Source organism: Alosa pseudoharengus, unplaced genomic scaffold, assembly GCF_046254945.1.
Source record: "Alosa pseudoharengus isolate Yale_2024_CS ecotype anadromous, Long Island Sound unplaced genomic scaffold, YU_APseudo_1.1 YU_APseudo_1.1_scf_1, whole genome shotgun sequence".
NCBI lineage: Eukaryota > Metazoa > Chordata > Actinopteri > Clupeiformes > Clupeidae > Alosa > Alosa pseudoharengus.
In genome coordinates, this window is record NW_027468564.1 from 1401025 (window position 1) to 1425743 (window position 24719).

The 24719-nt window shown below is 41.8% G+C and overlaps 1 protein-coding gene across 5 annotated transcripts in view; it reads right to left on the bottom strand.

Annotated features, from left to right (window-relative positions):
* Nucleotides 1-24719, bottom strand: part of LOC143119887 (NACHT, LRR and PYD domains-containing protein 3-like) — a 191514-nt gene that overhangs the window by 32602 nt on the left and 134193 nt on the right. For all 5 annotated transcript variants that reach the window (XR_012986330.1, XR_012986331.1, XM_076281340.1 and 2 more), the window contains one exon: nt 20215-20385. Coding sequence is in view for 3 of the 5 variants with exons in the window: in XM_076281340.1 (XP_076137455.1) it covers nt 20215-20385 (171 nt within the window). In the remaining 2 variants the exon portion in view is untranslated. The remainder of the gene's footprint in view (nt 1-20214; nt 20386-24719) is intronic.

The window sequence follows — 24719 nt, forward strand, 5'->3', positions numbered from 1 at the left end:
TGCCAAATCTGACAGCAATATGTTTATCAATAAAAAAAAATTGCCTACCGTTACACTCCAGGGCCATACAAGCTACTTTAGTTTTATTATGTACATTTTTTATAACAAGCTCCTGCTGTACAGGAATATGTACTTGATGGAAAGACGACAGAGTAGTAGTTGGAGCAGCTGAAGGTGAGGCTGAAATTTCAACGGAAATGCCTACCAGCTGTTGTGATAGATTTCCTCCAAATTATTTCTGGTTGTAGCTACCAAACCTAGGTTCAACACCAGATTCTGCATTGCATTGTCAAACTTGAAATAACAAGAAGCTACTGACAACGGCAATGTCAATGGAGAAAAAGTGCTTTCTGGTATTCTGCGTTTTTTGGAGTACACAATATGTATTCATCATTTGGTCAATGTCCCCTGATCCCTGCCAAGACTTGGTTCCCCAGTAGCAATGGATATTAGGGAGGGAAGTGAACCCCATGTAAATGATCAATCCCAGAAACCTGTGAAACTCTTCTGGGGTCTTTGTCCCATGCCCCTGCACTGTTTGCATACGATTGCCTACTAAGCACAAGCTCCCATTCCTTCCGGTTGGTAAAACCACATATGCCTGGGACAACAATGTGAGTAAAAAAGAACATAACAAGTCTATTTCACACAGTTTTTTAGTCTGCACCATCCTACACACGGCACATAAATCTATACCTTCTTCCTCCATCCCCTCATGGTCTTCAGCATTGTGAGCGCAAGCTCATGAGCAGTCAGCTACCTCTTCAGGCTTGCGAGAAGGTCTGTGTAGGTCTTGTCATCCTCCATCTGAAACAAGAGCGAAATCATACAAATACCTTTATTAATGTCAAAAATAAAATCACAAAACTACAGATTTGTGCATGTATGCACACAAAAGAAGAGGTAGCCTAAACTATTGAAGCACCCTCAGAATATACTCAAAATATTTCTAAGTAGGCCTATGAAAAGTCATTGTATTACACATGGGTTTAGCTACCCTAAATCTGATTGCCTGGCTGGCATCAAGATAAAGACAGATTGCATTTCACCTAGTAACAAACTGCTGAAATGCAATAATGACATTTCTGACAGAATATGTGATTTCACATCATGTTTTCTATAACTAAATATTGAGAGGAGTTGTGCTTCATCTATTTCATGTCATGCCATCTTAGAAAATGTTGAGACAAGCACGTCTGATGTTTGTCATTTAGAAGTTAGCAAGCTAAAATAGTTCACTACAGACTGCACTACAGATAACAACCGGAGGAAAAGCAATAAGTGAATTACATTTCTGACAGAATATGTGATTTCACATCTTATTTTCTACAACTAACGTTACATATTGAGAGGAGTAAAATATCGCTCAACTTATTTCATGTAAGAGAACGCAACTTAGAAACGCGGCGCCCATTGATTTATTCAGCTTTGGTTTGCTATACTGTCTTACCAATAATGCTTACCTAACAAGCAAATTGGTACTAGAAAACAAACTTACCTACAGGTTATATACCAACAGGTTTTTAAATGAAACTGTCAAATGAAAATAACTGACATCAAAAGCACACGATAATATTGCAAGCAGTTCAGAATTATACAGTTAGCTAAAGTTACGTGACGATGCACTAGCCCCCCGCTAAGCCATAATGTTGACGCTGATGAGAAAGCATATTACTGTCAAATAACATGATTTAAGGACTTCAAATTAAGACAAACCATAACTAGAACCGATGTAAAAACAATATTACCTCAGTTTATCCAGCTGTGTTGTTTCCAGTCGAGGTAAACTCCAACTTAAGTGCAGGTGGCATCCGGCTGTCCACGTCAAATGCACCGACTCAAGTGAAAATATTTTTTCAAGACTCATCTTCAAGTATCCAAAACATTTCGCGCCATAAACCCCTTAACCAATCATATCAAATTGAAGCTTATGTTGTCAGCATTACGGGGAAGATTTCAGAAAAAAAATCAGTCATTGGACAGCTGAGATATTAGACGATTGGCCATCTTACTTTTGTAACGAAATTAGAACGGTCGGGCTCGTAAGGGTTAAGTGATGGGGACCAAATGTAGTGCTGAAAATGTATAATCAGAAAAATAGGCCAAAATAAATTTCCCATGACAAATGCATTATGGGAAGTCTAGACCAAATGTAGTGCTGAAAATCATCAATTTCTCAAATACATTTTATTTTCAAGGGCCATTTTTCACGATAGAATTTCATATAGGGTGGTGTCATTGGAAAGAGGAGAGGGTGTAGTTTCAGAATGTGGTGAAAGATCCCTTGCAAAATCCTTCATGGGATATCTGTCCCTGTTCAAGTGCTGAAATTCTGCAATTTCACAAAATATATACCATATTTTCAGAGGGGCTAAAAAGGCCATTTTCCACCATAGAATTTCACAAGTGGGGTGTCATTGGAAAGGGGAGAGAGTGTAGATTCAGAATGTGGTGAAAGATCCCTTGCAAAATCCTTCATGGGATATCTGTCCCTGTTCAAGTGCTGAAATTCTGCAATTTCACAAAATATATACCATATTTTCAGAGGGGCTAAAAAGGCCATTTTCCACCATAGAATTTCACAAGTGGGGTGTCATTGGAAAGAGGAGGAAGTGTAGTTTCAGAATGTGGTGAAATATCCCTTGCAAAATCCTTCATGGGATATCTGTCCCTGTTCAAGTGCTGAAATTCTGCAATTTCACAAAAACATATTATATTTTCAGAGGGGCTAAATATGCCATTTTCCACCATAGAATTTCACAAGTGGGGTGTCATTAGAAAGGGGAGAGAGTGTAGATTCAGAATGTGGTGAAAGATCCCTTGCAAAATCCTTCATGGGATATCTGTCCCTGTTCAAGTGCTGAAATTCTGCAATTTCACAAATACATATTATATTTTCAGAGGGGCTAAATATGGCATTTTCCACCATAGAATTTCACAAGTGGGGTGTCATTGGAAAGAGGAGAGAGTGTAGTTTTAGAATGTGTTGAAAAATCCGATGCAAAATGACATGTAGGCCGTAGGGACATTTACTGTAGAAAAACTTCAAAATCTGCTATCAACTACATAACCCCCCCCCCCCCCAGTGTAAAATGAACAAAATTATTTAATAGAAAACATAACACAACATGTATCAAAAGATCCAGCACAGAAAATAAAGAAAAAACTACATAATCTGCCACTCTCTACATACACCCCCCCCCTCTAAATTACCAAATTATTTAATAGAACACAAAAGGCAACATTTCTCAAAACATTTGGCAGTGGAGTCAACAGAAAAAAGATATACAGGCTTTTGAACGTCTGTGAACAATGCCTGTTCATCTGCAACAGGCACATGCCTGTGTTATCGCGGATTTGCGGTCAACACTGGCCCCTTGTGGACGCGGTAGAAAATTGCATTATTTAAGGTGGAACGGAAAATTAACTCCCCCGCGATCTGAAAGTGGTCTCCCCCGCGATCTGAAAGTGGTGCTAACTTCAGCCTCGTATTATCGTTAACATTAACGTTACCCGAAAGGTTAAGCTGACAACTGTAGCTGCTAGCTGCTAAGCTCTAGGCTAACGTCAACGTCCTTTGCCCAGTTTCCCCTAAATAACTCATAATTGATTAACCCAATAACTTAGACGTACTGAATATAATAATATTTTTTGAAAGGGAATAACAGGAATAACAGTTCATGGCCTACCTGACGAGAAGATTCAAGAATTTTCTTAACGTCTCAACAGCAAAACGAGGCACAGCAGGGTTACTCGCTGTGATTCACTCTTGTAAAAAATTATTTCAGAAATAACTTCAACGGCTGCGCGCTGCAGTATATATTCCAAAAGTGACGTAAGCATGACAAACTGAATGTATCGCTCGTGCCAGATAAGAAAGAAGGAAAATGATAGAAACCATAATAATATAATAATATAATATAATGTATAATATATAATGACTAGCAACCACCAGTATGATAAATAAACAAATGACTCTGACGTAAATATTGGGTGGGTTACCTACAAACAAATACTTACTTACAAAAACAGACACTTAGTAGTGAGCTCTGACACTTAAATTACCTCTCCTCCAGTGACACTACTTTTAGTGAAAAGAGTCGTTGGTGGTGATTAAAATTATGTGCAAGTGATGTATAGTATAAGTATAAGTATACTCTTTTGATCCCGTGAGGGAAATTTGGTCTCTGCATTTATCCCAATCCGTGAATTAGTGAAACACACACAGCACACAGTGTACACACAGTGAGGTGAAGCACACACTAATCCCGGCGCAGTGAGCTGCCTGCATCAACAGCGGCACTCAGGGAGCAGTGAGGGGTTAGGTGCCTTGCTCAAGGGCACATCAGCCGTGTCTACTGGTAGGGGTTCGAACTGGCAACCAGGTCCGAAGTGCTAACCAGTTGGCCACGGCTGCCCCAAAGTATATCATATTTATAATAAAACTAAACAACCTATTCACTGTCAGGCTTGTGTTTTTTGCTTGCGTTATTTTAGATGGAGGGAGAGAAATATGCACAACTAGGGTGGAAGCAGCCGACTGCTGATGAGCTCCAGGTAATTGGCAATTGTTTTTTTATTTTCTGTCAGTTAGCAGTTGATGTAGAAGTACGTAGCATAATTTGACTTCAGCGGTGACAAGTCCTGTTGCGAGAGAAAGAGAGAGAGCGCACCTGCAAAGTGGTGCTGTGCGCGTGTGTGTGTCTGCATGGGGTTTCGGTAGGTTGGTTCTAGTCAGAAGTTGGTTCGTCCGGTCCCGCATTCACACTGCTCCATTATTAGATTAACGTTATCAGACAGCACTGTAAATGTATGCAGGAATTTCTCGCATTATGATGGCTAGGTCTTGAATAAATCATGCGCTATCCTATCCCGTGCTGAAATGTAGGCTACACCCTGTAAACGTTGGCGAACATGTGGGAATTTGGTGACTGTTTTTAATTGTCCTGTTATTCTCGGGATCTACTGGGCAAGTCCAAAAGATGTACTGGTCGATCGCGATCGACGGGTTGGCGACCACTGCCGTAGGAGCTAATGGCTAATGAATACAATTTCATGTATCCTCACTTATAACACAACGTCTGAAAAATGAATACATGGCAATCCAGACAGCAGGTCGAGGTTTCTGTTACTGTAGAGTAGGCTACATACTGAAGTGCTTCAACTTGGCCGTGAGGATCCTCCAAAAAGGGTCATAATCTATCCCAATTATAAACCACGGGTTAGTAAAGGTATAAAAACACAATTAAAGCAGAAAAAAAAACTTTTTAAGGGGAGATCAGCAAAAAGTGAAAGAACTAAAGAATTGAGGAGTTTAACCAAAAAGGCCAAACTGGATTTTAAAGACAGGGTTGAGGGGAAATTAAGGAATGGGAATGCAAGAGATGCCTGGAGAGGACTTAACACTATTATGGGAAGGAATCATAAAATAACACCTCAGTATGAAGACCCTGTCAGTTTTTTAAACGATCTGAATGTCTTTTATTCTAGGTTTGATAAACATGACTTTAGTGCCAAATGTGATTTTGCCTGTGAGGGGATGAGAGCTATGCCTGTGACACTGAGGGGAAGGGATGTGGCTTCAGTCCTCCAGAGTATTAACCCCCGCAAGGCCCCTGGACCAGATGGCCTTAAGGGAAGGGTACTGAAAGAGTGTGCCACTCAACTGGGTCCCATCTTCACCCAGCTATTCCAGCTGTTCCTCAGCATCAGTTTTGTCCCTCAGGCCTGGAAAATGGCGACCATTATCCCAGTGCCTAAAACAACACGCCCCAAGTCACTCACTGACTTCAGACCCATTGCTCTCACCTCTTTATTATGCAAGTGCTTGGAGCGTCTAGTGTGCAGAGAACTAAAACTGCAAACGTCTGAGCTCATGGACCCCATGCAGTTTGCTTATAAAGCTGATGAAAGTGTGGAGGATGCCACTCTCACTCTTCTAGAAAAAATTCACAGTCATACAACATACAACCGTTGTCATAGCCATTTTGTTATTTTTGACCTTAATAGGCATAATCAGGCTCTGAATAACAGCATCTAAGTTATTCCATAATTATTGTTTAATGGTTTTGAATGTATATGTTATTTGGTATGGATTTGAATGTGTGTGCCTGTTTACTCTTAGTTTAAGGTAATATGTAATATATGTGCAACTGGGAAAGGCCTAGTGGTCTTTGGTTTTGGTTAGGAAACAGGCAACGCAAATGTCGGGTCAGGTGACGGTGGTTGAAAACAATTTTTTTGACCACTTTTCTCACTTTTTGTAACATTTCATGCTGGATTGGAAAGCAGTTAACTTTCGTTTAATTTAGAATATTACTGGAATTATCAAACCATTTTTGTTAAATGGATATAATTTTTCATAAAGAAAGTGTTGGAAGTGCGTGCAAAGGGGGCCACCTGCTCACTCGATCCACGGCCTTAAGTTGGATTTTTAAGAACCTTTGGAAGGCCGATACAACTGTGTACTTTTTATGGACTTCTCCTCTGCATTCAATACTGTTCAGCCCCATCTTCTGCTGGGACACCTAAGTGCCCTGAAGGTCAACCATAGTCTCATTCTATGGATTAGGGAGTTTCTGAGGGGAAGGCCCCAGCACATCCGTATGAACAATACCATCTCTGACTGTCTTGTCCTAAACACCGGTGTCCCACAAGGGTGTGTCCTGTTCCCCCTTCTGTTCTCCATACAGTATATACCAATGAGGTCAACTACAACAACAATGACTCTATACATCTAATCAAATATGCAGATGACATGGCCCTTGTTGCCTGCCTACAGGATGCCAACAGCCCTTCCTACTTACAGCTACTTCATCTTTTCAGCTACTGCCATCTTGCAGAAGATTGATGGTCCCAATGGCCAGGAAAAATAGGTACAAGAAGTCATTTTTTCTATCCTGAACCAAGGCACACTAAAATAACCCCCCTCCCCACTTACTCATGCACCACCCAGCCAAGGTGACGATGAGAAGGATCAGTACTGAGAACTGCACTAGTATTTTTAGATTCATGTTTTTTTAACCACTTATGTAACTATACAACTTGACTTATTTTGTCTATTTGTTGTGTTTTTATGTCGCCAGAGTGCCCAAGATGTAAAGTTTTTATCTATCTATCTATCAACTGGATGAGGGATACAGGCTAGCTGTCCGTCGCCACAACAATGAGGTGAGCAAGAGACGCTACATCAGTGTTCCCCAAACTTTTTCTTCAGAGGGCCAGTTCACTATGCCTGGCTCTAAGAGAGGGCCAGAGACTCGGAGTATGTCAGTAACCGTAAATAGCTTAGTGCTGTGATCTGCAGCAGTCTACTTTAGTTGGGGTCTGTTGTTTGGGTGTCCGCACAATGTCCACCTCCTTGTAGTCCCTGTCAAGGCTGCCATGGTCGTGGACATCTCGACAGGCACAGGCAAGATTTATGTATTATTTAATTAATCATATTTTATCGGCTATTGCAATCTAATACCATTGTTAGCTGTGTTTATTTTATATTGCCATCATGCCATATCTATATAAAATGTGGAACATGGAAATAGCTCAATTGCAATAATACTGTAACGACCTGTGTGTTATTGATGTGAGCATTGTGTGTTCTTGTGTGTCACAGTTTAGTTAGCTTGGAAGGCTACTCTGCTACTGCTTATACAGCGGGGAAAATAAGTATTGAACACGTCAATATTTTTTTCAGTAAGTATACTTACAGTGAGGCTATTCGCATGAAATTTTTACCGGACATTAGTATTAACTTAGGTAATCCACACATATATAAAAATCCAAACATTAATGTCTAAAAGTAAAGTTATGAGTTAAAAAGTGGAATGGCACAGGGAAAAAGTATTGAACACGCTAAGAAAAAACAGTACTCAAAGGCAAGAAATGGCAAGGAACAAACTGGAATCTATAAGTAGTTAGAGAAATTATCCCTCCTATCTGTGCAAATTGATATAAGCTGGGTTAGTACATACAAATATCAGTTGTCACAGCACATCCATATTTCACAATTGTCTTAGTTCTCATCGAAAATCAGCCCTTCTAAATCTGTGTGCCCTGTCATCTACATGGCGTGACACAGTTGTTGGATGAGGCAGAATATCTCCCACATCATATCTGCCTATTGTGGCTGCCGTGTCAACTAAGTGTTGTGTCAACTGAATGAATCCCTCACCAGCAATGCTGTCATATGGACAGAGGCCAGCAGAAACAAAGTCCACACATTTGTCTATTGCCTTCGCCTTTAGAGCACTTGACACTTTCGAGTTGTTTCCCTTGAACTCCAACAATCTTTGTCCTTTCAAGACTGTGCGTACATGACGCTTCAGGACTGATGTCCCAGATTTGTGTCCGTTGCATGTTAACACCTTTTAGCATTTATCGCAACAGGCAAAATGTAGTTGATTCCCCTCTCCATCATGAACAACCGAAAAAGACTGCCAAATGTCTGATTTGACGTTTTGTGATTTTTTGTAGTAAATGTACCTTTCTTTAGAGAAGTACTTCCATCTGAAGCAATTGAGGTGCTCTGTTCTATGGCTACGTGAGGATGCTACATGATGAATATTTAATTTTTCTCCTGTGGCTTTTTCAGAAAAATCATTCCTATACGTCAGTATTCTTTATACCAGAAGCTCCAGAAGGACATCAATGCTGTCTTCATCAAACGTGCCCTCGACACTTCACAAGCAGTGAAAGGCCATTTAAGGTAAGATTAAACTATACTATTCAATCGTTCTAAAAGCAGAGCTTTGTCATGTGAAAATGTATGCATGAAAAGAGACTGCATTTGAGTTAGAAATTGCATTCTTCTCATAATATAGGGCCAGTGGTGTAATCTAGCTTACTTTATATACTGTGTATACTGTATACCGTGTTGAACATCCAGGCTAGGTGAGACACAAATGCATCCCTGCCCATTTGAAGTGGATACTTTGTACTTTTTAAGTGGATAAATTGTGTATACCTGTGCATCACATAGACTGCAGTACTGTACATAGCCCAACAAACACATTGGTCTGCATGTTTGCCTTCAGGGACTCCTCTCAATAGCAGCTGCAAGAAGCAACAGGAGCCACAAGACCCAGAACGGCTTTGAGAGAAGAGAAGAAGCAGAGGCTGTCTGAAGAGGTCTGCAACACCATCCTGGCTCACGCCAAAGCAAGGTTCTCTTTCACTGGCCACCTTGTGAGTGCTACCTTACTGCAAACAGATATGTTTGAAAGGTACTGCCACTGGCATACCCCATGCTGAACAAGGCAAAGCTCAAAAACTATGATCTATGAGTATCCTGACCAATATATGGTTGTTCATTTTCACAAGTCTATACAATTAACCAGATATGGTTGTTCGTATTTACAAAGCCATACAAATAGCTGTGTTTACCTAAATTTTCAAATGTTTGCAGATGACACAACGGTAGTTGGACTCATCTCGGCCGAGGTGGGTGAGCTAGCATACAGGGACGAGGTGGAGCGGCTGGCAGAGTGGTGCTCAGTCAACAACCTGCTCCTCAACACCACAAAAACAAAGGAGCTGGTCATTGACTTTTCAAAGAACAAGTCTGACATTCAACCACTCTTCATCGGCGGGGTCTGTGTGGAGAGGGTTCCGGTGTTCAGGTTTCTGGGCATTGACCAGGAGGACGACATGACATGGTGCGCCAACACCAAGGAGCTGCTGAAGAAGGTGCAGCAGAGACTGTATTTTCTGAGAATTCTCAGGAAGAGTGGTCTCTCCCAGAATCTGCTTCTTGCCTTCTATCACTGCTCCATAGAGAGGGTGCTCATGTAGGGACTATGTGTTTGGTACGGTAGCTGCACATCCTCAGAGAGGAAGGCGCTTCACAGGGTCGTCAGGGCAGCAGAGAAGACAATAGGCTGCCCCCTCCCCACGCTGGAAGAGAACTACACCTTCAGATGCCGCAAGAAGGCAACAGACATTTCAAAGGACCTTTCACACCCAGGTCATTGTCACTTTCTGCTCTTGCCATCAGGCAGGAGATACAGAATAATGAAAACCAGGACAAACCGTCTAAAAAATAGTTTCTATCCGAGGGCAATCATGGCCCTTAACTCTTCAAATTTGAAATAGTCTGTTCTTGGCCCTTAACCCATTGAGCAATTTCTATTGTGGAGTATGTTTTTACCAGTGTAATCTGTACAACTTTTTATCACCAGTTTTTCAACCGGAGAGAAGAAATACTATTTTCTGATTGACTGGCGGGGTGGCTTTTAATTCTGAATAACGGACACCTATGAAGTAGATCTGGTAAAAAAAAATGTAATCGCTGTTCCATATCAATGCTTATGAATGGTAACTATAACAACGATAGTAGGACGATGGTTGAGCCTGGAGGCAGGCTTCGCAACAATGGAATCAACTGTAAAGTTGTAAGCTAACTGTCCATGCCATCCCTGTTATAGGGCCAACGAAAGTTGTACAACTTTTTAAATGGAACCGTGTGTTTCCTTTGCTTTACAGTGGCAACCGGGAGATAAGCGGGATAACGGCCTTCGAGGTGTGTCCAGTTATACGGAATTAATGAACTCGGGCGGAGGTGCCGAACCGGGCGTCGGGGAGTTTTTTGCCCCTCGACGGCCAGTATCCCTTACATAAGGGTCATTCCACGTCAATTCAACCAGGGCCCACGCACTTAGGTCTCAAAAAATTCTGAAAAAATTACCAGGTTAATTATTAATAGGTTAATTACTATGTTACCCAGGAGACACACTGTAAAATTACTCTTATGTAAGATCAATACTTTCCTAGATACAGCCAGTTTTACAGGGGGAGGGGGGTGTCGATTTTGTTCGGCCTCTTTTTTTTGTCAAAGTTCACAAGCCCACAGCGCAAGAACTAAACCATGTAGGAGGCTCAAATTTTGCATGCTGGTACATAAATAGGAATAGTATGTAGCAAAATCGTCACGTTTGGTCTGGATAATCCTGCATGGCCATAGCTGTCCCTCAAAGTTGAGTTTTTGGCTGGGCTCTGTTTAAGCCTTCAGAAGACATATTTGTACTCAACATAGGCTCTTGATTTATTTTCCTTACTGAGATAAGTAGAAACACTCTCACAAAAAACAATGAACAGGAAATAAATTCCTTCAGGGTCTGAACAGCAGACTTTACAAGTCTAAAAAATAATTTTGGTTCTCATTTTCAGAGCACCCCAACACCTTGTGGGATTATACAAATATTTTTTTCTTTATTCTCCATGATCTTTTCTTTTTTAAAACACCAATTTGACTTGTCTTATGCAAATCTTTCTTTTTCACTTTCCACCCTGAACATGGGCAAAATGCACCATTGACATCAATATGTTTTGTATAGAGCTACCACAGGTTACTCTATACAACCACAGGTGGCAGTGTGGTGACTCTATATAAATCGACACCCCCCTCCCCCTGTAAAACTGGCTGTATCTTGGAAAGTATTGATCTTACATAAGAGTAATTTTACAGTGTGGGTAACATAGGTACACCTGGTAATTTTTTCAGAATTTTTTGAGACCTAAGTGCGTGGGCCCTGGTTGAACTGACGTGGAATGACCCATAATGATGTATATAGTCTTTACCTAGTGAAATCTGTACAGAACCATTCCTGGTCATAACCAGTGCAATATATGTTTATATTCTTTTTATATTCTTATATATGTATATTTTTAAACTATTTATTGTTCTTATGTATACCTCATGAGTTGACAGCACTTTCAATCTCGTTGTACCTTTGTAAAAAGTGGCAATGACAATAAAGACTATCTAATCTAATCTCATCTAATATAATATAATCTAAATTGTAGTTGTAAAGATCCACTCCTCTCAACAATGTGTCTACTTGTTATTGCCATGCTGTTACTATTTATTGTTTAAAGTGTGCACTTCCCTTTACTCCAAAAGATTATTAGGCTGTACTACCTTTACAGCTGATTCAAAATGCTGGAGCACGCCTGGTCTTCAATCAGCCAAAGAGGACACATGTAACTCCTCTCCTAGTTACTCTCCATTGGCTCCCTATAGTAGCCAGAATTAAATTTAAATCGCACTTTGGCCTATAGGACACTAACTAGATCTGCTCCTAGTTATTTTAATTCAATAATCAAGCCTTACATCCCCAACCGCCCACTGCGGTCTTCTGGTGAGCGTATGTTGTGTCGACCAGTCATGAAAACTGGGTCTAATTCCAGACTTTTCTTCAGTGGTTCCATGTTGGTGGAATAAACTGCCCAGTGCTCTCCGTTCCTGTGGTAGTTTTGGGTCGTTTAAGAGGGGTCTAAAGACATTCCTATTCAACATATACTTAGTTGTTTAAGCGCTTATGTGTTATGGTTTATATAATGTTGTTTTATTTTAATTGGGCCGTTAATTAATTTGACATTATTGTTTATTATTGATATTCTCCTTAATGTAGTCTTAGCATGTCATTTTATATTATTGATTGAATTGACATTATTGTTTTATTATTGCCTTTCCCCTTTTTTACATTGCTTTTTTATTAGGCTATTGATTGAATTTATATTATTGTGTACTAGAACTATTCTCCTTACTATATTTGACCTACATTTTAATCTGTTCCCTGTTCAATTTTAAATATTATTATGTTGTTTTGTATTTATGTGTCGCTTTGGACAAAGGCGTCTGCTAAATCCATAACCATAACCATAACCTTTGAAATGTTGTAAAGGTGGTAAAAGCTCTTGCTGATCCTGCAATCTGTACAAATACCAAATACCATTACATATGTCATTTGTTTATGGAAATGCAGATTGTTATAGTGTTGGAATATAGTGTAGGAATGTGAAATAACACCCTGGATTATTTGTTTTTCTACATACCACTGTGATAACTTATTTTGCTTAAGCCAATACTTTCAAGATCAGTCAATAAATACCTCTGGTAACAACATATATATATTTTTAAATGTGTCCTATTTAGCAATTTTACATCACACAACATTGGATGAATGTAAGTAATGAATAAGTGGAATAATTCATTGTGGAGCCATGTTAGCCTAGAAATCTAGACGCACCCTAGTGGCGGCAAATTAATTTGCTCAGCCTGTACGTCTAGTAGCAAACCATAGGGATTTCTATTGGCTGACGCCGTGGACGTCATCCAATCACAGCGCTCTATTTTGTTAGCGAGTCTTAAGGCTTAAGGATGACGACAGTCCTGCGACGGTGAACAACAAGGAAGGTGGCTATGGCGAACGAAGAGCGGTTGTTTGAATCAGCGTTGGCGTCAACTTTGGAGGAGTTGGACTTGTGCTTTTCTTTGAAAGTTGAGCAACACAATGCACTTAAGTCATTCCTTTCGAAGAAGGATGTATTTGCCGTTTTGCCGACCGGGCTAACGTCGGCTCTTTGTTCTGATTGGTCGCAGCGCTGGCCTATTGCATGCCTAGGCAGTTTGAAAGACAATTCTCTGCCCGCCCCTTGGATTAAGCGAGGTGAATGGGTCGATTCCAGACTATACATTTCAATGATATAGGATGGCCCGCCAGGCTAGAGCCATGTCATTTTTTCTTACATAAGAAAAGAACATTTCTTACATAGCTTTTGTAGAAATCTGGGGTGTTCTCTCACTGTATTCTGATGTGTTCATATGTTAGTTCTGTGTGTAGTATACAACGGGTTGAGGTTCATACCATTGTACATAACTTTGTCTTAAGCCTGTGTCTATTTACCATCAAGAAGGTCATACGGCCCTGTGTTTAGGAACATCCGAGGAACATCAGTTATAACATGGGCCGAAGGAGATAGCGTGTTGCTCTGTTCGGGCTAGTATTTCCGTCTGGTCAGAGCCGGTTTTATACACTGGTTGGCACCTGCCACATTGACATGATTTATGTTTGTATGTTTTATATAACAGGCTTTGTCTTAGGTTTTGACTCTGAGATGGATCAAGGAAGTGACTCGAGGAGCATCTTCTGTTGGAAGGCTCAAGTAGCCCGCTTCTAATAACCACAACTGATAGACATTGTTTTACCAAATACAATAAATCATCATGTAATCGCCGATCCTGATCCAGCCGTCAAGCTTTATTGACCATCTTCAATGCAGGCATTAGAACTAAAACACAACGCAACAACCAGGGAATCCAACACTTTCCACCTGTAACTTATGTAGCTAGAGGGGTATTCTTTCTGTTGTGTGTTGCCATCTAGTGGACACAAGAGGCATCACTGTATGAGTTAATCATATAGCAACAAATTGATATTGTCTTGCTTCACATACCCATTGAATGGGCCACCTTAATCGTTATCAGAAAAATTGCACCCCTAGAGAATTTTTTCAGGAGCCGCCACTGGACGGAGAACAAAGGGAGCAGAGAACAGAGAGCACATGGAAGAGCCCAGAGGAATACAGTGGAACACAGATGTTTGTAGAGGGAGACAGACTTTATAAATCCTAATTTTCTGGACTTTGTGAAGTTATATTTAGTTTGCATTAAATTAAGTACAGAAACAAATACAAAAATATAGCTGCAAGCAGCAATGAGGGGGCCAAGCAGAATAGGCCGGAGTAGCCACGGTGACAAGATAGAACTCAGCAGACACCTGGGATCAACAGGGCTGAAACAGGGCTGAGTATTGCCACCGCCTCCGCCAGCCAGCCCCCCCCCACCTAATCACCCCAGCCCATCCCACCCCGTCCTGCCCTGCCCTTGCACACACGCATTAGAATTAACTGGATGGAACATGTTGTCATCAGTTTCACATCAAAAAATAAAACATTGATAAAACACATCAGCAACTACACATCAAAATGCAATATTGCTAATTGCAGCACCCCCTACAGGTCAAAGGTCACCAAGCTTCCTCCTAATGGGGTCATGAATATATGTAGTAAGTTTGGTTATGATACATGGCATGGTTGCTGAGATATGAGCTCACTTCCTGTTTGGCGGCTTCGCCACCAATTTCGATTGGCTGTTACGGGCGAATGCTTTTGTCAATTGTTCCAGAGAGCAATATACTGATAGGTTATGGTCTGAAGATGGTCTGTGCCAATGTTGGTGAAGATCAGATGAAATTTGCGACCTGTGAAAACTTTTTGATGTTTTTGATTAAATCTAACATGGCGGCCGTATCAATTACGATGACATCACAAGTTGGCCTGGGTCGGCCTAAGGACCTCCAACAGTATTACCAGACACCACTAGTACATTTTAATTCCAAACACAACAGCAGCTACAGGCCAAAAGGCATGTTTCTTAATTACAGCGCCCCCTAGAGGTCAAAGGTCACCAGATTTATTGAGTGTCCCCCTTATTGGGTCCTGAGTCCATGCACCCAGTTTGGCTTTGATACATGCAAGGGTTGCTGAGATATGAGCTCACTTTCTGTTTGGCGGCTTCGCCGCAAATTTCGATTGGCTGTTACAGCCGAATGCTTCTGTCAATTGTTCCAGAAAGTAATGCACTGATAAGGCATGGTCTGAAGATGGTCTGTGCCAATTTTGGTAAGGATCTGCTGAAATTTGTGACCTGCGAAAACTTGTACGTGTTTTTGATGAAATCCAATATGGTGGCCGCATCAATTACGATGACATCACATGTTGGCTTGGGTCGGCCTAAGGACCTCCAACAGTATTACCAGACACCACTAGTGCGTTTTGATTCTAAGCTCAACAGCAGCTACAGGCCAAAAGGCATGATTCTTAATTAAAGCGCCCCCTAGAGGTCAAAGGTCACCAGATTTATTTAGCGTCCCTGTGATTGGGACCTGAGTCCATGCACCAGGTTTGGCTCTCATACATGCAAGGGTTGTTGAGATATGAGCTCACTTCCTGTTTGGCGGCTTCGCCGCAAATTTCCATTGGATGTTACAGGTGAACGGTGTTAGTTCCGAAGACGAAACACCACAACTTTTCTTAGGCTTGGTCTGAAGATCATGTATGTCAAGTTTGGTGACGATCGGACAAAATTTGTGACCTGTGAAAAATTAGTTTCACTTTTGCTAAAATCCAATATGGCGGAAAATTTGACGTCATAGGGTCCATTGAACTCGGCCTGGTTCAAGGATTCATATGGTGCCTCATTTTTTAAAATCGGGCCAACGGGTCAAAAGTTACGTGCGTGAAGGCACGTCAAATTTTGGCCTGTTGGTGGCGCTAGAGTGCTCTAGGTGGCGACATGAAACTTGCTGAAATGAATCATGGGACTGTCCCCAATCAGGGTGCTAAATTTCACAACTTTTTACCAGACGGTTCTATGGGCTGCCATAGACTTCAATGGCAGAGGAAAGATGAATAATAAGAATACGTAGAAACACAATGGGTGCCTTCGCAGCTTCGCTGCTTGGCCCCTAATGATATCCGGAAATGCATGGCCTGCACCAACCTTAATGTCTGCAGTTTGCAGTGGGGCTTTAGTCCAGCTTTATGGGAGAGTTTATTGACTGCAGAATTGACGCAACAATCTCACAGGAATTATGTGTGATCTTACAATCAGCAAGTCTGCAAAAGAGTTTGATAATATTATATGACAAAATACTATGCAAGGTACGGTGGCGCATTGCATTCACATTTAAAAAAAAATTCTAAAAAGTATCTCATAATTATGAGATAGAGATAATTATCTCATAATTACGAGATAATAGCCTACGATCTATGACACATTTCCAATTCTGCCCCAATTGTGTGTGTGGCATTGACATGGTCTATCCACCCAGATAGCAAGAGGCTGGTGGACCACTGTCGGTCCATTGGGGGCATAGCTGGCGGTCCGCTGGCATTTTGCTCATCGGTTCTCTTGCGGTCCGCTGGCGGGTTGCAGACAAACTGCCCAATATTTTGCCACTATTGGTCTAAAATCGGTCCAAAAATTGTATTGTAAATGAGAGTATACCAGAGTCCTATGTACAGCATAGTAATTATGACCGCCGCGCAGCGAAGCGGCGGTCATATAGGTTTAGTCATATTTTTTTTTTTTTTTTTTTTTTCGCATGCCCAAATTTCTGTCAATGATTCCCGGGACACTGAAAGACCGGGGTACACGAAACTTGGTGGGCATGTAACCCCACATGGATAGCATGGAACCATCGTTTTTCGTTTTGATCTGTAGCCCCCCCGCTGGACTGGACCCCCCGAAAGGAGGGTAGGGCAGACACAGTTTTCTGTGAATATCTCGAAAACCGTAGGGTTTAGGAGGACCATTTTTTTTTGTATGTTGATCTCAAGGGGCCATGTCATTTCATGTATAGCGCCACCTAGTTAAACACAAAAAAGTAAAAATGAGGTGTTGTAATTGAAGGTATCTGTGACCTAACAAAGACAAAACTGTACAAAATTGGAAGTGTAGGATCATTATGACACCCTCTGTATGCACGCCAAGTTTCGTGGAATTCCGTTCATGGGGGGCCACACAATAAATTAATTTATGTTACTATACACCAACTGGCCTGTAGGTGGCCGGAGACAGTTTTCTGTGAATATCTCGATAACCGTAGGGCCTAGGAGGTCCACCTTTTTTATGTATGTTGGTCTTAAGGGGGCATGTCAACCCATCCCATTACCACTTATTTTATGTATAGCGCCACCTAGTTAAAAATGAAAAAGCAAAAAATTAGGTGTTTTCATCACAATATCTCTGGCTGACAAGGTCAAAACTGCATGAAATTAAAAGTGTAGGATCATTATGACACCCTCTGAATGCATGCCAAGTTTTGTGTACTTTCGTTCATGGGGGGCCTTACAATAAAATAATTTATGTGTACATTTAGTGACGTACACCAACAAGGATTCCCGGGACACTGAAAGACCGGGGTACACAAAACTTGGTGGGCATGTACCCCCACATGGATAGCATGGAACCGTAATTTTTCGTTTTGATCTGTAGCCCCCCCGCTGGACTTGACCCCCCGAAAGAAGGGTAGGGCAGACACAGTTCTCTGTGAATATCTTGAGAACTGTAGGGCCTAGGATGACCATTTTTTTCCGTATGTTTGCCTCCAGGGGTCATGTTAACCCATTTCATGTGCACACATGTGCACAAACAGATACACACACACTCACATACATTCACAGTAATCATACGTATGACACATACTCACACAGTAGACATATGTACGCTTGCATGCACAGGCACATACGCAGGCACACACACAAGCACGCACACACACACACACACACACAAACACACGCATAACATAAACATGTACATGCACACATGCACACAATTCAAGAATTTCTCAGAATTATGAACAGGCAAGATGTTGTGAAATCTATGAACTAATCATGTTTTGGTACTTGTTTTCTAGCAGATATCAGTGAGAATTGAGTGTGGATAATGCAATTTAGTGAGACAGTTAGAATCATATAGGCCTTTCAGCGTGATTTATTTTTGTGGAAAAAATGTGCTGGACTGGGCGGCGGTCATATTTTGTACCGCTCTGCGGTACATCTAGTTTCCTTCAATGTTTGTTTAAGAGCAACCATGTAGGCATTTCCAGTTACAGAATAGAAACAACTGCGTTAGCTTATGGCTATTGTATATGAGAAATCTCATCGAGATGCTAACGGTTAGCATAATCGATAGAAGAAGATAAGAGTTCTTTGTTTACAACTGACTGTTAAAATACTCAAATGCTAATGTTTTTCTCATATAATACTGTGTAGGAAAAAATGTGACTGTTTAACTCATCAATGCCACTTGAATGAAGTAGCTGCACAAAATAAACAGCATACCATCTAGGTTGTAACACGCATGCCAATGACGTGGATGGTATGCACTTAGGTAGTACCTCTTACTGGTTAGGACTGTGTGAACATCCAACAATTTGTTGCCCTTGGGGTTGTTGGCCATTTGACAGGCTTTTTTATGCCACTCAGATATGTTAATCTCTCAAAGTAGGAAATAATTTATAGTAGGAAATAGGGCTAGAAATATGTGCTTGCTTTTATTGAAAGGCTGTTTAGATCCTCAGCACGGATCCTGTCCTTATCTCATAATTATGAGATACTATCTTGTAAATATGAGATAATTATCTCATACGAGATATGATATGAGATATTACGAGATAACCTGATTTTTTTTTATTATGTGAATGCAATGCGCCACTGTAGCAAGGTGTGTGGTTACTAAATGTAAAAAAGGGTATCGCTTTCAATTATATCCACTTTCGACAAATTCTTTACTAATGTTGTGTTGTTTTAAGATTAGACAAGGCAAGGCAAAAGTATTTCCTTCATCATTGGAACTATTTAATATACATTTCAGAGGCTTTTAAAGTGTTTCTAAAGGAAGCCTGAAGGTCAAATCTCAAGAAAATAGAAAATTCAGGTATCCAATCAAATATCTTCGGGTGCCATTAATGAAGCTTCACCAAAAGTGTGACTTCAAAATTTGTCTAGAGTTCTGAAATACATCATGCAGACCAACTGCAGAGCCACAAGAGGAAATTTACGAACTAGATTTGGATTTTGTGCAATCGTGAGTTGACATCTTCGGTCACTATTAGATTAGTCAAATGCAAGGAGTTCTTCCTTATTACCCATCATTACAGAAAATGTTGCAGATCATATATGATTTTTTTCACAATGACAGTGGTAAAACACAGTGTTCCATTACACCCAGTGCAAATATCTACTACACTAAAGGACCAATATTTCTAACATGATTCGGAGACATTAACCAGTAGCATGGAGTGTGCAGCTTTCAACTGACATTCAGAGAGATTACCATTGTATGCTAAACTTCTTCACAAGGGTAATGAGAGTGTGCACCAACATAAACAAGCCACTGTGCACACCAGGCTTGGAATTTTATAATTTTAGGGGCAAGGCTGCTGCTCTGAAATAAAACTGTTTGCTCGGTTTTGGTTGTTGTCTTCCCTACATTCTGCCTGCTTCAATGAAAAACCTCCCATAATATCACACATAGGGGCAGCCATGGCCTACTGGTTAGGGCTTCAGATTTGTAACTGGAGGGTTGCCGGTTCGAACCCCGACCAGTAGGAACGGCTGAAGTGCCCTTGAGCAAGGCACCTAACCCCACACTGTAGCAGGCAGCTCACTGCATCGGGATTAGTGTGTGCTTCACTTCACTGTGTGTTCACTGTGTGCTGAGTGTGTTTCACTAATTCACGGATTGGGATAAATGCAGAGACCAAATTTCCCTCACAGGATCAAAAGAGTATATATACTTATATTATTAACAAAAAAAATGAATTACACAAACATATACAAAATAATATCTGGAAATGCATAGCCTGCACCAACCTTAATGTCTGCAGTTTGCAGTGGGGATTAGATAGTCCCTTAGAGAGAAGGATAACTCCAGAATCCCCCAGGTCATTTTCACCCAAGTCCAGCTCTATCAGGCAGTTTGTTGACTGCAGAACTGAAGCCACAATCTCACAGGAATTATGTGTGATTTTACAATCAGCAAGTCTGCAAAAGAGTTTGACAGTATTACATGACAAAATACTATGCAAGGTGTTTGGATAACAAATGTGAAAAAGGGTATCACTTTCAATTAAATGTTAAGGTCTGCAGTTTGCAATGAGAATTACAGTCGGATAGACAGAAGCTGAACTTCAGGATGTGACAAGGTTTATAATTCTACAAAACGTTACACACGTCCTTTCATGTTCACAAAAAACAGGTGCTGATACCTCCATCTGTAGGAGTTGTTGTAGTGACCCTAAATTAATTTAAGAACAGCAAATAAGACACAGGCTGTGTCTCAGATGGTGTACTTCTGCAGTTATGTCACGACAGTTATGCTTGGCTCTGCTCTGCGGAGTGCGTCTTCACTGCTCGGCTGGGCTTTGCTCTGGCCTCCATGCTGGCGGCAGCACCATCCTTTTTGCCTTTTTGCATTACACATAGCCTACACTTTACTGATCTGCACTACACGTTTGATTAGCTTTCTCTTGCTTCTCATTTACTGACTTGATACATTTATTTATTCAAATTATGTTTTCATCGTATAAGTTAATGTTTTAATAAATTATTTTGGATTTAACTTAACAAACGGTGTGGTCTCCCCTATGTCATTGCTACTGTGACCCAGGTAGTCGTGACATATGTTACAATACCTAATTTGAAAATTCCGATGACAGAAAGTGCCCTGCTAGTCCCCGAATGGTGCACTCATAATGGCTGAGTGTGGAAAGTTAGATACTTTTTGCCGTCAACAGACGCCATCTTGGTTACATAGCGGAAGAGGAGGGAGCATTTACAAACTCATGAAAATCGCGGTTGAGAAATCTGGAGCCAGTGCCAACATTTAAATGACAACTCAAACACCTCAAGTAAAAGACCTAATATTTTACAGTTTATTACTGTGTGTTTTAAACATTAATTTCTGAAGAAATCCTGTTTGACTTATAAATTATGTATTGTCACTTTAAGAGCATTGAGTCTTTACCATAATATTAACAATAATATACACAATGTTACAGTAGTGGAATGGACATTTCTAAGTGGTAGTGTAGATGTGAAATTATATTTGTCATTTGTAACGTGTCATAAATCATACATTTTGATTTCAGACATATTTCTACTTGTTAATAATTCACTACAATATGCATTTTATATATACTGTAGAAATGTAAAAGATCTGATGTGGTTCGGCTTGAATATATAGTTGTCAAAAGGTTATTTATTTCATTTAATACCATATTCAGCAAACCATAACTTGACAAATGTTCAAGTCTGGGACATATCATTTTGACTTTGAGCACATCAGTCATGCAATATTTCTAAAAATTTGAAGCATCTAGCTAGCCTGGCTAATGCAAAACCTCATCTCATTGAGATGGGGTCTGGGAACTACACATTTTCTTCGTATTCGAGACTTGGTTTACGAATGCCCAGAGCCATTTATTGGGCGCTACGAATGTCTATCAAATGCGTCTGAAAAGGAGGTTTGAGAGGGAGGTGTAGGTGGCTGGCTTGATACCAGTGGAGGTGTCTGTGAGAACAGTTTAGTCCAGTCACTTGTAATTCCACAATCCTTTTATTGGTGTACATCCACTATGGTTATGGTTGTGTGTGTATGACTGTCTGGATAGGAGCAGGAGTAGGTATGTGTGTGTGTGTGTGTGTGTGGTCTATAGTTCAAAAAACGCACACAAGGCAGGACACGACATTCGCAGCAGCAACAAACAAGGATTCCTCCATGTGGCTTGAACAAAGGAAGGGCTGTGGGCACAGGTGTTGCCTAATAAAGTCTGTGGCTGATTGGGCTAATTGGTTGGACCCGCAGTGAACTGAATGGGGAAATGAGTGTCAAAGGAAAAAAGGGGCGTGGCAATTGCTCTGCAAATGCAGCACAGAGCTGAAACTTCCAAACAGCCGCCCCCAAATTTGGATTGCAAATTTGCTCCATAAGCCACAGATTAGGAGTCACCGGATCAGGATCAGCAACATCAGAGGAGACATAACCTAGGGGCTTTGAATTGAGGATACCTTCAATTTCAATCATGACTGTGCGTAGCACCTCTTCCGCGACAGCTTGGGCACCTAGGGTGGTCTGCAGGGCAATCTTGATTGAGCGTATTTCACGCTCCCACGTCCCGCCAAAGTGGGGCGCGTGTGGGGGGTTGAACTTGAAGGAGATCTTCTGCTTGGCCAGGATTGCCTGGAGGTCAGGAGTCAGGGATTGGTAGGCCTCCTGTAGCTCTCTGGTGCCACCGATGAAGTTGGTACCTCTATCTGAAAGCAACTCAAAAGGTTTGCCCCTGCGAGCAGTGCCATCAAAAAGGAATCTGTATTCATGTGACTGAGTAAATCTAGATGTACACACCTAGTTGTCAAGCATTTGAAAATAATTCCCCACCTTTTCTCTACTCTTCTGCCAATCTTCACAGTGTAGGGCCCGAAACAATCTGTACCGGTGGAATAGAAGGGAGGTTCACAGAGGCGTAGGCGAGCAAGGGGGAGATCAGCCATTTGGGGAATAAGGGGTTTGGCACGGGTCTGCTGGCACTTAGCACACCTGTGCTGATGTTTCTTGACAGCCTCACGACCCCTCAGGATCCAGAACCGCCTCCTTAGCTCAGCAAAAAGTCTCTCCGGACCAGGATGGTGTAAGTGGTCATCACAATCTTTAATTATAAGCTTCGTGATCGGATGGGCAGGGTCCAGCACAACTGGATGTATGGCATCAGGAGGCAGGTCACTGCTTTGCCGTAACCTTCCACCTACTCGGATGAGACCTGATACTGAATCTAGTTCTGGAGCAAGGGAGAGAAGACTATTTGGAATTTGGAAGGGGTTTGTGGGTCTGAAGGCATGCCAGATCATTCCCAAAGGAATCCAGCTGGGTCTGTCTTAGGAGGGAAATCTCTGCATCGAGGAAGGTTTCTGCTGATGGTGTTGCAGGAGTCTCTGCCGCCCTATGACAGGAGGCAGCGGTAGAGTCAAGGAGATCCTGAAAGGTAGTGAACTGGGTAGGATCTGGAATGGAGTGGTTTGGGCCAAGAAATACAGCACCACAGAAACTGGGCTTACGTAGCTCTACTGGATCTTCGGACTGATCGATGATGGGGCTAATTGGCCACAGGTCAGGGGGTTGCAGGAGGAAGGCAGGTCCTTGGTTCCACCTGCAGGGCTTAGCTAAATCAGACAGCTGCTTCCCTCTAGTTAGATCGTCTGCTGGGTTGTTCTGGGAATCCACATAGCGCCATTCCTGGCCTTTGGCGAGCTCCTGGATTTCAGCCACCCTGGTTCCAACAAAGACCTTATAGCGGCATGAGTCTGAGAGAAGCCGGAAGAAGAGGACGGTGGTAGAGTCACTCCATAAAGTAACCTGTCTGATGTTGAGGGTGAGCTCTGTTTGGAGGAGGTTGAGTAGCTGAGCTCCAATGAGGGCTGCACACAATTCAAGTCGAGGAATGGATAGCTGTTTTTTGGGTGCAACGCGGGACCTCGCCATTAGGAAGGACACATTCACCTGTGGGGAGGATATAGCCAAGGGGATCTTACTGGCTCGCAAGAACTCTGTAGACGTGACGCATGGTTGGGATAGTAGCTTCAATGGCTCTGTGTCTGTATTTCAGGGTGTCTGTATGGCAATTCCAGTGAAGGCCTAGAGTAGACTCCATGGGATCAAGGGAAGGATGGTGTGACAGCCAGAGCTCTGCCTGGTCTGACCTGGCATCTGGAGGGAGGTCACAGATGACCTTGGGGTCATTACTGGCCCATTGCCTAATCTCAAAGCCACCAGAGGAGAGGGTTGTGCGCAGGCTGTGAAGGAGGTCCTTAGCTTCCTCTGGTGTGGGAAGACTTTAAAGGCAGTTATCCACATAGAAACATTGGTGTATGGAATGGGTAATGTGCTCATCTGCCTGTGCATCCTTGGCGATCCTCTGGAGGGTGTAAATGGCACAGCATGGACTGGAGGTTGTGCCAAATGGGATGACTTGCCATTCATTCACAGTTGGAGGGGATCTACTGTCCAGGTCACGCCAGAGGAAGTGAAGGAGGGGTTTATCTCTGGGTAGCAGGCGCACCTGGTGGAACATGGACTTAACGTCTCCGCTGATGGCAATCTTGTGCTGCCTGAAACGGAGGAGAACACCAGGGAGGGAAGGCCCAAGGGTTGGACCAGGGAGCAGCTGTGAATTCAGGCATTGATTCTGATAGGAGAAGGAACAGTCAAATACAATGCGGTCTTTTCCATTATGACGCACAATATGGTGAGGTATGTACCAAGACTCGGGAGCATCAGCTACTTCAGATGACGATAACTTCTTGACATACCCAGCATCAACTAA